Here is a 15,975-nt window from a genome sequence, read left to right on the forward strand (position 1 = left end):
CACACACGCACACACACACACGCACACACACACACGCACACATGCACACACGCACGCACACACGACAGGCAATTCCCAGGCACACAGGCATTAGGCTCTCAGAACTCTACCTCCTAAGTCATTTTGGAATTCAAAGGCCCTAGGTAGTTTTGTCTCATGTATGTTTCACCTAATTTGAAATTCTAATGTATTAAATTTCTAAAGCTAAATATGACAAATTAGACATGGTCTGTGAAGTTAGTATTTAATGAGCTATGAACCGAGACTTTCATCTCCCCAGGAATAATTTCTTTATTACTTTTTGTATTTTACTGCAATAAAGCACCGCTTGACCTTCAAGTATGATAATTAAACTTCCAAAAATGTTATAAATTTGGAATGAAAATAGTTCTCCCTATATTCAGGAAATCGTTATGATCAATATAAAAGATTACTTAATATTTAAAGCAGCTAAATTATCCACAGAAGCCAGCAGTATTAGCAATTCTTTTTCTCCTCCCTCCTTCTCATCCCCATTTCAATTTGATTTGTGTTTTACAGCAGCTTAGCTTCTTTCCTAGCCTAAGATAAACTGACTAGGATCAGAACAAAAAATATATCTTTATGACTTAGAGAATGCTTTCGGGTAAGACTGATTCTTTCATGAGCTCTCAATAACAGGACCTTAGTGACTAAACCTCATGACTCATCATCCTTCTGCTCATGAACACGTATTTTTGGAGAAACAGTCACTTATTTTTTCAAAAAATTAGCCATGCTATGAATAACAATTTTGAGTGAAAAAGAATATAAAATATAGAGTTATTGGTAGATTATCTTAAAATGTTGTTTTGTAATTAAAAAAAAAAATTCTAGACCTCTGTGAACTCAAAAAATTAGTAAGTTAACCAGAAGCCCAAGATCTGAGATTAAGATTTAAATAACATTTTGAGATTGGAGCAACCAGGAGAAAGACAAGAAGAATGAGAGGAAGTGGAAGAGGAAGGATCATGCAGGAAGAGAGCGGCAGAAGGGAATATAGAGGAAGAGGGGACAGGGACAGTCTGGAGAGGGAGAGGGGATGGGGACAGTCTGGAGAGGACCTTGAAAGGCAGACGAGGCTGGGGAGCTGTGGTCAAATGATTTCAAATGTAGTTCGTGCCAAGGGATAAATGAATGGATGGATGGTTGGGCCAAAAAGTGGCAGTGGTCATGAAACGTGACAGCTGCTTTTAGGAACAGTAAGAAGATTAAACAAGTTGATCTTCTGTAACACACTGGCGTAAGCACGGAAGACATGCAGGAATGAGCAAAGGATGCTCCGGAGAATCTGCCTCCTGCTTGGGCTGATACTAAAGCACAGAGCTGCAATAAAGAGAGGTGGAGCCAAGGAAAGAGAATACCCAGGTTAGAGCTGAGTTGAAGGTCCTCAACGAAACTCCTCCATGATGGCTAATCGTAACTATCAACTTGATGAGACTCAGGATCCATGGAGTCTGACTTTTGGGCATTTCTGTGAAGAAGCTTCTAAACTGGGCTAATTTAAATGGGAAGACCTAACCTCAGTGTAGGAGGCACCACGCTTTGGGCTGGGGTCCCTAGACAATATAGAAATGAAAAAGTGAGCCAGACACTAGGCATTCATCTCTCTCTGCTTCCTGACTGTACGTAGCATGAGCAGCTGTTTCACATCCATGCTGCCACCGTTTCCCTACCATGATGGCCTGCAATCTCAAACTGTGAACAACACTAAGCACATCCTTTCTTAGGTTGTTCTAACAGCTCTTACTTCGCAGTAACAAGAAAAGTGACTAAAACACACTGATAACTAACACTCACTTAGGTGCCAGCCATTATGCCATGCAGGCCTCCATGGCAGTTACGCCCTTCACTATATTCCTTAGGGGTACAGACTAGAAGACCAGGCTCTTAGGAACGAGATGGGATGACTTGGAAGAGAAGTACTGCAATTCTTCCCATTTAACTGACAAGGACATTGAGACTCAGAAAAGCTTCACAGCCACACGGTTCCAGAACAGAAATTTACACAGAGTGAAATTCATATTCCATGTTCTCAGCACGGAGATCCACACTCCACAATCCTGACCACAGTGTCTTATTGGCACTGAGTCCTCATAGAACAACCGGACAGAGTTCCAGAGATGGGAACTATAGGTGTGATGCCATACCTGGTGTGAATGACAGAGGTGTCAGGTCACGAGTGTGGTAAGCAGCTCAGGAAAGAAATCCCTGCAGCCCCAGCATGAACACTGTGAGGCAGAGGAATCAGTCATAGGAAACTGAGAGGAGGTAGGTCTAGCAGGACACTAGCCTGCCTGGGTTCCTTGTAGGCTGCTGGTCCCCTTGCAGATGTCAGTTCCTGTGTCACTGGTGGGGGAAGCCAGGCAAGAGTTGGGAGTGCACCTAGAGGACACATGCTGTTCTTTCAAGGAGCTGGAGTGTGAGGGAAAAATCAGTCAGCGGGATGCATGCAAAGTCAAAATTCCTGCCCCACAGAGCGATGGCCTCAGCAATGTAAACAGTGCCAGGGGCGGGGGCCCTAAAAAGGAAGATGCTGAAACTATGAGACAGAGAAGAAACAGTTGAGCAAGGCCTCAGAGGACACGGCATGATACCTCTTCACGGACTGTTTCTTTATGTGTGTGTGTGTGCCACACACACATACATACACATATAAAACACACATACACATATTTGTTTTTAGTTACGTGTTTGGACTAGCATCTATATACTGCAAACCGAGAACAGGGAATCAGCCTCATCTTGCCACACAACTCCCATGGGTCTGGTACAGTAGCGCATATGGCTACTGACAACAGAGCACAATAAATTCTAATTAATATGAACACATTCCAATGCTTAAAAACGTATGAAAACCTATACTAATTTGTAACACGACACAAGTGTATTTTCATACATACATCAAAATAAGAATGAATTAACAAGTTGCATGAAATAATATTTCACAAGGAAAAATGAAAATATGATTGATGTATGTTGACAGCAATTTCTCTCCCAAGTAATTACATACACTCAAATCTAGGTTCTGTCCTTTAAAATATGAGGGAATCCAGCAGATTATATCGCAGTTTGGGTAGAAGGCAGGCTCTATGGGCATTCAGAGGCAGCCAGTGTCAAGTTCATTTCAAGCATCAATCTTGGTGTTTTGACTTTAGACCAGATAAAGCTGTCAAGTGGGAATGTATACAGCCCCCAGAACTGAAAAGAAGGCTGTTTACATCCTTGTTCAATCACCTTGGAAAAAAACAGCACCAGTCTAAAACACCCTTTTTTGGAAGTCTTAAAAAGCAGCCCAACCCACCCAGGGGCACTAGCAGGAAATTTTACTGTGGCCATATGATGCAGCTCTGTCATTCCTCTTAATCTTGGATCACTCAGGGACACTGCTTCTGTCAGTGCCCCAGGACAGCCTCAGTTCTCTCCTCTACTGGGTACTTTTTCAGATCCTGAAGGGGGCCTGGGGCTCCTGGAGAGCTTCCCTAGCCTCTTCCACAGCTTTCTCTGTTGTAAATCACAAGCCTTGGGATGTCAGGAACAGGAGTTGTAGCTGCTAAGGTGAAATTCAAGCCACAAAACAGCCGTGGGGAAACGGATGTCTTTGACAAGCGAATCTTTAACACTGCGAACATTCAAGTGAATTAGTTCCCCTTCCAACAGTGAAAGTTGGTGAGGTAAAACATGACTCTGACTAACGCTGTGAAAGGAGACTGGTTTAATAAAGACTGTGCATGTTAGGTTATTTTAATAATATTTATTGATTTAAGCTAGTGAATAACAAGGGAACGGCCAAGAGAAGAAACTGGTAGATATGACCTAGAGTGTTATTTAAAATATTGCTGATGGTCTGGCTGACTGCACTGCAGGAACTGACCCAGGCCCTCATGCATGATTAGTACCGTTATTGTGAGCTCTACCATTGAGATGCATCCCACCTTGACAGGCACACTGAAAGGAAACATCTAATTTAAATACCCAGTTTACTTTATGGGTTTGATTATCTAACTCTTACCTCACAGTATACATTTCCACAATCCTTAAGACAAATGATTTAAAAATGAAAGAATTTGGGGTCTGGTCTGATAAAACAATAGAGCCTATGGCCATAACCCAGTGCCCATAGACAGCATCTCCACCCAGTCTACCACCCAGTTGTGAGGGTCCTGGAAAGCAAACCGCTTGAGTTTCTCTGCATCAGCTTTAAGCCTGAGCCATTCCTTCTGGTACAAAGCATATTCAGCTTCAGCCACCACCATCAACCCAACAGCAGAGGATGCCAGCATGGTTTGTAAATGCTGTGCACCTTTGGGGGCAGTATGGGATATGGCTGCTGTCAGGCTACTAAGCCTGTCATCCGGCCTTGCCAAAAAGCCAATGTGTGTTTTGAAGAGGGCATGCTGAGAAGCTCCGAGACAGTGAGCACACATGTACACTTACTCTACCAGATCCATCCTTGGCCATGCCTTGTGAGCACCACTAGTCCTGTGTAAGTCCTACTACATCAGTATTACATTGGGCACTTGGGTAAGTCTCTAAAGAGTAAGAATTTTCCATGTTTCCAGTGGATGTTGGCAATGGTGATCATTTTTTGTTGAGGTGTATGTAATTCACGTGAATTTTCAAAGTTTAATTTTTTTTTAATCAAAAGTATTCGTGGGACTAGATATGGAGACCTAAGACTGTAATCACAATAGTTGTGTGGTGGATGCAGGAGGATCAGGCACATTTGAGGACAGCCTAGGCTATGTAGCGAGTACTAACTTTAAGTGAGGCAGAATATACTATGACTCCGTCTCTCTCTAGATCGTCTAATAATGATTCTTGTGGAGGACGAGTCTCCTCCACTTCCTTCCAAGTTTTTGGCCCACTCTAAATTTGCTTATTTAATTCGATCACCATAAGCAGCGCTTCACCACCATTCCTGTCTTTAAAATCTTAGTGACGTGTTGGGCGGTCTCTCGGAAAGGCACATGCTAATTCCGTTGCTCTTCCTTGTTTTGGACGTCAGTATCACCTCCTCAGTGAGACCTGCCTGATCTGGTGCCACGCCTTTCCCCTGCCTCCCACACTGCTGAGCTCCGTTTATTGACACAGCACACGACCTGTGCTGGCAAAGAAGCTGGCACCCACAGTGAGCCAGAACTCGTAACCCTTAGAGAGGACTGTTGGGTGATTTCTGAATGAACTTTCCACTCTAAAGCAACTGTGAGAATACAGCCCCCATCCTCCACCCACCCCCACACCACACAGCAGTAGCTCCAGCATGAAGAGCACACCCTTGCCCCCTGTTTGTACCATGACTGTCAGAAGAACACATCTGTAGATTGTTTATTGCTACTTCTAGAGCCTCAGAATTTAAGATGATTTAAAAATACCGATGTGTGACCTAATGCTATTCACTAATCAAAATGAAAATCTGTGAATGAAAATCAGAATTTCAGTTTTATTGATGTATTTAAATAGTACATATTTATCTATTTGTGAGTATGGTGAGGCTATCTATGTGTGTGTATACATGCATTTGAACATGTGAGCATGTGGGTGTGCATGCACATGTGTATACATGGGTATACTGGCCAGAAGTCAATGTCAGCAGTCTTTGAAGATAAGATCTCTCATTGAACTTGAAGCTCAGTGATTCAAATAGGCTGGAGGGCCAAGTAGCTCTCAGGATTCCCATTCTCTGTCCTCGGCCACCCTGGCGCTGTAGGTGAAATGCATGCCACCTCTGTTACATGAGTCTTGGAGATCTGAACTTAGGTCTGCTCACTTGCATGGCAGGCACACTGACTAAGCCATCTCCCCAGTCCTAATTCACAGAGTTTTAATACAACAGGACCTACATTTTACAATCAATATCAGTATGGGGTTCACGGTTTTGTGCCAGCCAGGCTGCCCCACTGTGCTCCATGGGAAATATTTGAAGGGAAAAGGTTCTCGGGAGAGGCAGTGAGTTGTCAACAGTAAATCCTTTAAGTTGATTCTTCATCATTTATTAAGTGCATGCTTTAACTCAAGCTTATTATGTGTTAAAGAAAAACAAATTAAGGCATGATTCCTCTTTCCAAAAGCTCCCAGGTGGGGGAATGAACATCCGGCAGATAATTAGGATACGACAGAGACAGATCCTATCAAGAGTCAGGAGAGTCCTCATATGAGAGAAACGTGGGCACTCTGCGTTTATCTTCCACTCTTGAGAAATAATTTAGTTCACCACCTCAGCAAAATCTCCTCCCTCTTCAAAAGGTAAAATGCACAGTTGTAATTTGGGGATAGGAAGAATTTGTGTTATTTGTGCCACATAACTTAATTTCATTGTAAAATTTTTAAAAAACAAAACAAAACAACAACAAAAAACAAACCAGGCAAGCTTAAGAAGAAAAGAATTATTCACACCCTCGTCACCCTGCACAGCTCGCACCCACTGTCTCACATCAGCGGACCTTGCTTGCTGGAGTCTTCCCACTCTGACTGCTGAGTACAGCTTCTGCCAGCTTCCATAAGAGGAGGTCACACCAGCACAGTTCCAACCAGAACCCCTGATTTCAAAGGATTTGTGAAGCCTGAAACCCGAAAGTGAATGACTGCTCCCAAGCTTTCCTCCTTCTCAGGAGAGGCAGGGGCAGCCCCTACATCAGCAGCTGGTGGAGCTGGCCCCTGGGTTCTCTTGTGGAACATAAACAATCAACTTCAGACAAGGCCACTCCGTGCAGACAATGGATGGAGATAGAAACACCGCAACTTTATTACTGCCAAGCCAAAATGTCTCGCTTTCTTGCATGTTAATCAGAAAGCCCAAGTCAGCCAGAACAAGAGACACAAAAGGTTAATCTGAGCGAGGAAGAGGGGATATTTTAGGTGAAAGTAGCACTGGGCTTATGGAATGAGGCACACTCAGGGGTTTCAGGGTGTGACTGAAAGGAGGCAGTATGAGGTGGGAACACATAGTGAATGGCTGTGAGCCTGGGCGGAAGCCGGGAAACTGCTGGGACTGATTTGTAGGCCAGTCTTCTGAGGAAGGGGACCAAGGCTGCTGACCCACTGTGTTCTCACATTGCTTATGTGTTCTGACACTTATTTTTCAATATGTTAAAATGATCCTGTTCCTACGCTCCACAAAATAAACCTTGCTTTGTTTGAATTGCTTAATTTAATTTAAGACCATCATACTAAAATACACGATAAATAAAAGGCCCAGTGCTATGATATACAGGGAAGACTACATTTTTCTTTCATAAAATATATTAGGTACTTTTCATGTAATACACAGAAAATCATTACAAGAAAAATTATGTTATTTTATTTGAGGAAATAATGTTTTAATTAAAAGTAGAAAGATTCAAAGTAAATCCATGGTTTGTAGTACCAGTTAGTTCCCTGATAGCAGAAAGCTGACATCTCCTTGGGCCACCTGCCTTATCTTGTTTGCACCAACGGGACTTTAGTGGATCTTCCTGTGCCAATGAAAAGCTTGTCGTTCTTTTCATCCTAACTACATGGTAAATTGTGTGCACGTGATCCCCTCACTACCAGACCCACCTGGGGTACTGTCAGGGAGAGGTGAGCTACAAGCCTCAACAGATAGAAAGAAATTGAAATAAACCTTTGTATGTTATCAGACCACCATGGATGAAAGATGGACTTCAACAACAACAAAAACAACAGAACATCTGCAAACCCATAGAAGCTGAACAACTCTCCACTCAAGGGCCACTGCTTCAGGGAAGAAATAAAGCAACTAAAGAGTTTCTAGAATTCAGTGAAAATGAAGGCACAACAAATCCAACTTATGGGACACAATGAAAGCAGTGCTAAGAGGAAAAGTTCACAGCACTAGGGGCCTCCATAAAGAAAATGGAACAATCTCATACTAGCAATCTAAAAGCACACCTGAAATCTCTAGAACCTAAGCCAGCATACACAAGAGAAGGAGAGGATAGAAAATAATCAAACTAAAAGCTGAAATCAATAATTAGAAACAATGAGAACAATATAAAGAATCAACGAGACCAAGAGCTAGTTCTTTGAGAAAATCAACTAGATAAACAAACCCTTAGCCAAACCAACGAAAAGGTAGAGATCTAAATTAACAAACTCAGAAATGAAAAGGGGGACATAAAACAGACACTGAGAGATCCCAAAGAATCACTGGGTTTTACTTCAAAAGCCTTTACTCCACAAAATGAAATGGATCGAAATGAAATGGATGATTTTCTTGATAAATTCCACTCACAAAAGTTAAGTAAAGACCTGGCAAACTCTTTAAATAATCCTATAACCCCTAAGGAAATAGAAGTAATCATTGAAAGTCTCCCAAACAAACAAAAGAGTCCATGGAGAGATGGTTTTAGCACATAATTCTTCCTTACCTTCAAAGAAGAGCTAATATTATATTAGTCCTCAAACTATCCCACAAAATAGAAACAGAAGGAACATTGCCAAACTCATCCTAAAAGGCCATGGCCACCCTGATACCTCAACAACACAAAGACTGAACAAATAAAGAGAACTTTAGACCGATATCTCTTATGAACATTGATACAAAAATACTCAATAAAGTACTCAAACTGAATTTAGAAACACATCAAAAACCTCCTCCACCATAATCAAGTAGAGTTCATCCCAGGGCTGCAGGAATGGATCAATATATAGAAATCCATCAATGTAATCCACATAAAAACAAACTGAGAGGAAAAACCCACATGACTGTCTCATTAGATGCTGTAAAAAACCTCTGACAAAATTCAACATCCCTTCATGATAAAGTCTTGGAGAGACGGAGGATACAAGGCCTATACATAAACATAGTAAAGGCAATATACAGCAAGCTGATAACCAACATCAAATTAAATTGAGAAACTCAAAGCATTTCCACTAAATCAGGGATGAGATGAGGCTGGCCACCCTCTCCCTGTCTCTTCAATACATTACATGAAGCAATAAGACAAACAAAAGAGATCAAGTGAATTAAGATTGGAAAAAAAGAAGTCAAGGTATCACTATTTAAAGTATATGATAGTATACATAAGTGACGCCCAAAATTCTACCGGAGAACTCCTACAGTTGATAACTCCTTCTGCAAAGTGGCTGGATAAAAAATTAACTTAAAAACATTAGTGGTCTTCCTTTATACAAATGATAAACAGGATATGGAAGAAATTAGAAAGCAATACCCTTCACTACATAAAATATCTTGGCGTAACTCTAACCCAGCAACTGAAAAATCTGTACAACAAGAACTTCAGTCTCTGAAGAAAACAATTGAAGACTTCAGAAGATGGAAAGATCTCCCATGCTCATGAATAGTAAAATGGCCATTTTACCAAAAGCAATCTAAAGATTTAATGTAATTCCCATCAAAAATTCCAACACAATTCTTTACAGACCTTGGAAGAGCAATTCTCAATTTGATATGAAAAAAAAAAAAAAAACTAGGATAGCTAAAACAATCCTGTACGAAAAAAGAACTTCTGGAGGTATCACCATCCCTGATTTCAAGCTATACTACATAGCAATAGTAATAAAAAAATCACATGGTATTCCCATAAGAACAGACTGATCAATGGAATAGAATTAAAGACCCAGAAATGAATACAAACACCCACACACACCATTTTTGACAAAGAAGCCAAAACCATACAATGGAAAAAGAAAGTATCTTCAACAATTGGTGCTGGTCTAACTTGGATGCCTACAGGCAGAAGAATGCAAATAGATACATATCCAACACCCTGCACAAAACTCAAGTCCAAGTGGATCAAAGATCTCAACATTAAACCAGATACACTAATCTAATAGAAGAGAAAGTGGGGGATAATTTTAAATGAATTGGCACAGGAGACAACTTCCTGAACAGAACACCAACAACTCAGGTACTAGGATCAACAATTAATAAATGGGACCCCATGAAATTAAAAAAGCTCCTGTAAAGGCAAAAAAACACTGTCAATAGGACAAAACTACAGAATGAGAAAAAAAATCTTTTACCAACCCTACATCTGGCAGAGGGCTAACAGACACCAACAACCCAAATGCCCTATTAAAAAAATAGGGTTCAGGGCTAAACAGGAAATTCTCAACAGAGGGATCTCTAATGGCTGAAAAACAAAAGAGAGAAATATTCAAAGTTCTTAGTCATTAGAGAAATGCAAATCAAAATAACTCTGAGACTTCATCTTACACATCAGAATGGCTAAGATCAAAAACTCAAAAGACAGCACATGTTGGCAAAGATGTGGAGCAAGCATTCCTGGTGGGAATACAAACTTGTACAACCTCACTGGAAATCTGGCAGTTTCTCAGAAAAATTGGGAATAGTTCTACCTCAAGTTCTAGCTATACTACTCCTGGGCATATACCACAAAGATGCTCCAACAGCCTAAGTATCCAAAGAATCATGGCCAATTTTTTGAGGAACTGCCAAACTGATTTCCATAGTGGTTGTACCAGTTTGCAATCCCACCAGCAATTGAGTAGTATTCTAGCAATACCACTTCTGGGCATATATACTCAGAAGATGCTCCAACATATAATATGGACACATGGTCCACTATGTTCATAGCAGCCTTTTTTACAATTGCCAGATGCTGGAAAGAACCCAGATGTCCCTCAACAGAGGAATGGATACAGAAAATGTGATACATTTACACAATGGAGTACTTCTCAGCTATTAAAATCAATGAATTTATGAAATTCTTAGGCAAATGGATGGATCTGGAGGATATCATTCTGAGTAAGGTAACCCAATCACAAAAGAACACACATGATATGCACTCACTGATAAGTGGATATTAGCCCAGAAGCTTGGAATACCCAAGGTACAATTTGCAGACCACACGAAGCTCAAAAAGAAGGAAGATGACAGTGTGGATACTTCGAACCTTAGAAATGGGAACAAAATACCCATGGAAAGAGTTACAGAGACAAAGTGTGAAGCAGAGACTAAAGGAATGATCATCCAGAGACTGCCCCACCTGAGGATCCATCCCATAAACAACCACCAAAGCCAGACACTATTGTGGATGCCAACAAGAGCTTTCTGACAGGAGCCTGATATAGCTGTCTCCTGAGAGGCTCTGCCAGAGCCTGACAAATTACAGAAGTGGATGCTCACAGCCATCCATTGGACTGAGCACAGGGTCCCCAATGGAGGAGCTAGAGAAAGGACCCAAGGAGCTGAAGGGGTTTGCAGCCCCATAGGAGGAACAACAATATGAACTAACCAGTACCCCCCAGAGCTCCCTGGAACTAAACCACCAACCAAAGAAAACACATGGTAGGACTCATGGCTCTAGCGGCACATGCAGCAGAGGATGACCCAGTCGGTCATCAATTGGAGGAGAGGCCCTTGGTCCTGTGAAGGTTCTATGCCCCAGTATAGGGGAATGCCAGGACTAGGAAGTGGGAGTGGGTGGGTTGGTGAGCAGGAGGGTGGTGGATGGGATGGGGGTTTTGGTGGGGAAACCAGGAAAGGGGATAACATTTGAAATGTAAATAAACAAGGGGAAATGGAACTAGAAAATATCCTGAGTAATCCAGACCCAGAAAGACATACATGGTATATACTCACTTATAAGCAGATATTAGCCATAAAGTACAGGATAACCATGCTATGATCCATAGAACCAAAGAAGCAATGATGGCCCAAGGAAGAATGCCCGAATCTCACTCAGAAGTAGAAATAAAATAGACATTGGAACTGGATGGAGACAGGGAATTGGAATGGAGAGGGGGTGGGGAAGGGAATAAGGCTGGGGTTTAGGTGTGGGGAGAGTGGAGGTGGTGGGTGGGAGGGGTAGGAAAGAGAAGGGAAATCAGCTAGAGGGCATCTCTGGGACAAGTCTGAGACCTGGAAGGATATGAGGGTGACTCACCTGAGATGTCTAGCAGCAGGGACAATTGTGCTTGAAGTGGCCACCTTCTGTAGCCAGGCAAGACTTCCAGTGGAGGGGAGGGGACACTATCCCATTCACAAAACCTTTGACCTCAAATTTGCCCTGCCTACAAAGATATGCAGGGATAAAGATGAAGCAGAGATTGAGAGAATGGCCAACAAATGGCTGGGTCAACTTGAGACCCACACCATGGGGGAGAGCCAATCCCTGACACTATTAATGATATCCTGTTATATTTGCAGACAGGAACCTAGCATAACTGTTATCTGAGAGGCTTCTTCCAGCAGCTGATGGAAGCAGATGCAGAGACACACAGTCAAGCATCAGGCAGAGCTTAGGGAGTCTTGTAAGAGTCAGGAGAAAGACTGAGGGACCTGGAGGGGTCGAGGGCTCCACAAGAAGACATACAGAGACAATTAACCTGGGCCCATAGGGGCTCACAGAGACTGAACCACCAAAGAGCATGCATGGACTGGACCTAAGCCCTCTATACATATGTAGCAGATGTGCAGCTTGGTCTTCATGTATGTACCCCAACAATTGTCTTGAGGCTCTCTGACCTGGACTCAGTTGCCTGCCTTTGGACCCCTTCTCTCTAGCTAGACTGCCGTATCTGGCCTCAGTAGGAGAGGACGTGCTTAGTCCTGATCAGAACGTGACGTGCTAGGGTGGGTTAGTACCAGGGAACGGGGTGCTCCTCTTCTCTAAGGAGAAGGGGAGAGGGGAATGGGAGAAGGGGGATGGGAAGTCAGGACTGGGAGGAGATGTGAGAGGGGGCTGCAATGGGGATGTAAAGTGAATACATAAATATACTAATGAGAACACTGTGTGCACACAAATACTATTATATAAGATACGGTTTACCCTCGCTCATTGAGATTTTTTTGTATTAATTTTCTTAGCTTTTTATTTTATTTTAAATAGTCCAATCTAATTATAGTACAACAGATTTGAACTTGTAAGGCTAAAGAGAATTTCGTTTTAGGGACTAGTAAATTTGAAATGGACATATCTTTTTTGACATTATGTATTTTTTAGACTGATGTTCCTTGCTTTATGGTATTCTATATTTTCAGTGAATATTTTCATTAACACAGAAGAAATTTACACTGTAATAGAATTCTTGAGTTTGCCTCTTAAGACATATTTTAATGTCTGCATTCTTGAAAGTCATAGAAAAAAGTTAATCTAACCAAAGAATATAGATCATAGGTTTTTGAAATTATGGAGGGAAGAGTTTTATGATTGGAGAATCTGTAAGCTAATAATTAGAATTCTGATAGTAACAATCTATCAAATACCACGTTACTCAGGTACAACCATACTGATTATGTCTATCTACAGGTATAGGTATATACTCAGCTCATGATCTGACCAACTAAAGCAAAGTCAGAGATATTGGAGTGTAAAGTAATAATCAGAAACACATTTGGCCAGAAGCTTTAGTGGCAAATTAAAGGTAATGAATTTTTGTACAATTTTACAATTACTATTAAAATTTGGTATGTCTAGGACAACTAAAAGTGACTCAGAAAAAAATTATGAAATTATAAAATTTCTTTTGGTTCATTTGCTCACAGTGAATATGTTCAGTTTTCTGCTACCTTTATCAATAACTAATGGATAAATAATGAATAGGGATATGAACTTGTCAACAACTCAAATTTAAAACATCATGATAAAGTAACATTAATGAAATGATAGCTCAGTATATAAGCTAGAGGACCTGCCATGAATAATGTGGAGACGACTAACGTAAGTAAGCAAGTCAGGGGTGACCTTACCTCCTTGTTCACACAGCTGCTGGGCCAATGCGTCTTTGAAAATCACCTGGCCCCTATGTGTTGCAGTAGCCCTGGAAAGTGAACAGGAGACAGTTCATTTAAATGCTGTAATAGAGCTGATATTAAAGTATTTTTAAAAATAACTTAAAATCAACAGATACAAGGCTTGAAATAATAATGTAAGTTAACAACAGAATGAATGTTTAAAGCCCTCGGGCCAGTTGTTACCTCAGGTCTTGCTTGGTAAACTACACTGTAATATTTGATGGCTTATTCTGGACCAGCAGGTGGGACCAAAGCCTGGGTGGGAAAGTGGCCAGGGAGCTTAGCAAGCTCTCTAGATGCTGATGTGGAATGTTCTAGAGAGGATCTTAGCAGTGTAGGAGACAGATCCTCCTAAAGGCTTCTGGGATCTTTGAAGTAATGGTCACTATAGGATGGAGAGTTAAGGCTAAGAAGTATTTTTAAAAGAATATTTTCCCCAAACATGGGCTAGTCAGAGCTATTATAATTAAAAAACATCTGTCAGAACAAAATGCACCTCCCCCCACCTACTGGGTGTAATTCACCGTTTGCAGAAGATACGCATCTTTCCCTTCTCCTAATCAGAGCTGTGCATATGGGACACTGAAGAACCCAGCCTCTCACAGCAGATTTGTTATTCAACAGCTATAATTGGAAATGTCTTATTAAAGGAGAAATGATTTGTTCTCTATATGTGAACTGATTTCCCTTCAAAAGAATTATTTTGAGGTGAAATGTATTTTCTAAGTGAAATTAGAGCAGAAAATCATGTTTCCTTGAGAAACTTCGTTTTTGGAAAATAAGTCATACAAAAATACATTTACTATCTAAAAACATATTAACATTAAATCTTTATTCTTGCCCAACTCACGCTAGGATAAAAATAATTTGATTCTGCCGACATCTGCTGGAGGTGGATTATAGACAACACACTGGGCTAATTCCTGAGAGGACAGACCTTGCTGTCCTCATTACCCCTCCACAGGACAACCTTTGGTCAATATCTCCATCCTTGCTGGATTCAATAGGACCTCCTGGCTCCTGACATCCCCCATTTGGCCTCCATATGGATGAACCTTCTTCCTTCATGCTGTGGGCCTTTCTGATTTCTGTTCTCCATGGAATTGTTCCTGTGCCCCCAGGTCACTAATCAAGTTTCAACTCTCTGGAAATAATGACGGAGCCTTCCATGCTGAAGTGTTAATAGGCGATATGCTCCACACTAACATTCTACAGCAGCGCCACTATGAAAAGTATACCTTAATTACCACACACACACACACACACACACACACACACTGAATGTAGAGGGGAGGCAGAATAGATAAGGAAACTCATGGGTAGTCTTCGGCTCACAGCATACGTAAAGCATATAAGGGGTGTCAACTTCTTGTTATATATTAATCATCAAAATGTCATATAAAGAAATATTATAATCTTTCTGTGGGTATTTGTGTGTATGTGTTTACAAACATGCATGTTTTCTTTACTTTCATAAAGTTGAAAATGAGGCCTTAACATTTGGTTAATCCAAGTTATCAACATATCCTATTGAATCCTTGATCAGTACAGGTTTTCTGTTCAGAGAGAAAGTGATGACTTTATTTCCCTCACGTATTCTTCAAATCAATTGAACTAAGTGCTTCTGAGATAGATTTCCCATCTACTTCTAACAGTAACACAGCATCCTAATTGTAAGCATGTAATTTGAAATGATATTTTCTGAAATCACTAACTAGCAAGAGGTCTGCTACAGCACATGGCACTTAACTGTTGCGAGCAGGCAGGTAATATTCCTATTAGAGTTGTGCTTCTTGTCCACAGAGTTAGCCCAAGGCCACTTGTGCTCTCCATAAACAGGCTGCCTCGCAGCACTGAGGTGAGAGGCTTGCAGCAGAAGCCCCCCTTAGCTCTGTCTCAAGTGTGAAAAAGCCTCCTGCTGCACAGTGCGTTGTGACTTCATACTGTTCTTCCTGCTGTTTGGTGTCCTCAGGTCTGGGATTTAATGCCTTATCCATAGATTTACTTCTGCATCTTTGGTTCAGTGAACAATCTGATAGACATCTCAGCACATACAGAGTAACTGCAGCTGAAGTTCATCATCTAAACAAAGTTTCTATGTTCAACATCCTTAATCATCAGGGAAATGCAACTTAAAACAACCCGGAGATTCCACCTCACACCAGTCAGAATGGCTAAGATCAAAAATTCAGGTGACAGCAGATGCTGGCAAGGATGTGGAGAAAGAGGAACAC

The 15,975-nt window shown here is 41.3% G+C and overlaps 1 protein-coding gene across 4 annotated transcripts in view; it reads right to left on the reverse strand.

Annotated features, from left to right (window-relative positions):
• The window catches only part of Reln (reelin), a 438,806-nt gene that overhangs the window by 256,671 nt on the left and 166,160 nt on the right, over positions 1-15,975 (reverse strand). For all 4 annotated transcript variants that reach the window (XM_021163945.2, XM_029477127.1, XM_029477129.1 and 1 more), the window contains one exon: positions 13,697-13,767. In XM_021163945.2, the coding sequence (XP_021019604.1) occupies positions 13,697-13,767 (71 nt within the window). The remainder of the gene's footprint in view (positions 1-13,696; positions 13,768-15,975) is intronic.

This window comes from Mus caroli, chromosome 5 (genome assembly GCF_900094665.2).
Source record: "Mus caroli chromosome 5, CAROLI_EIJ_v1.1, whole genome shotgun sequence".
Classification (NCBI taxonomy): Eukaryota; Metazoa; Chordata; class Mammalia; order Rodentia; family Muridae; genus Mus; species Mus caroli.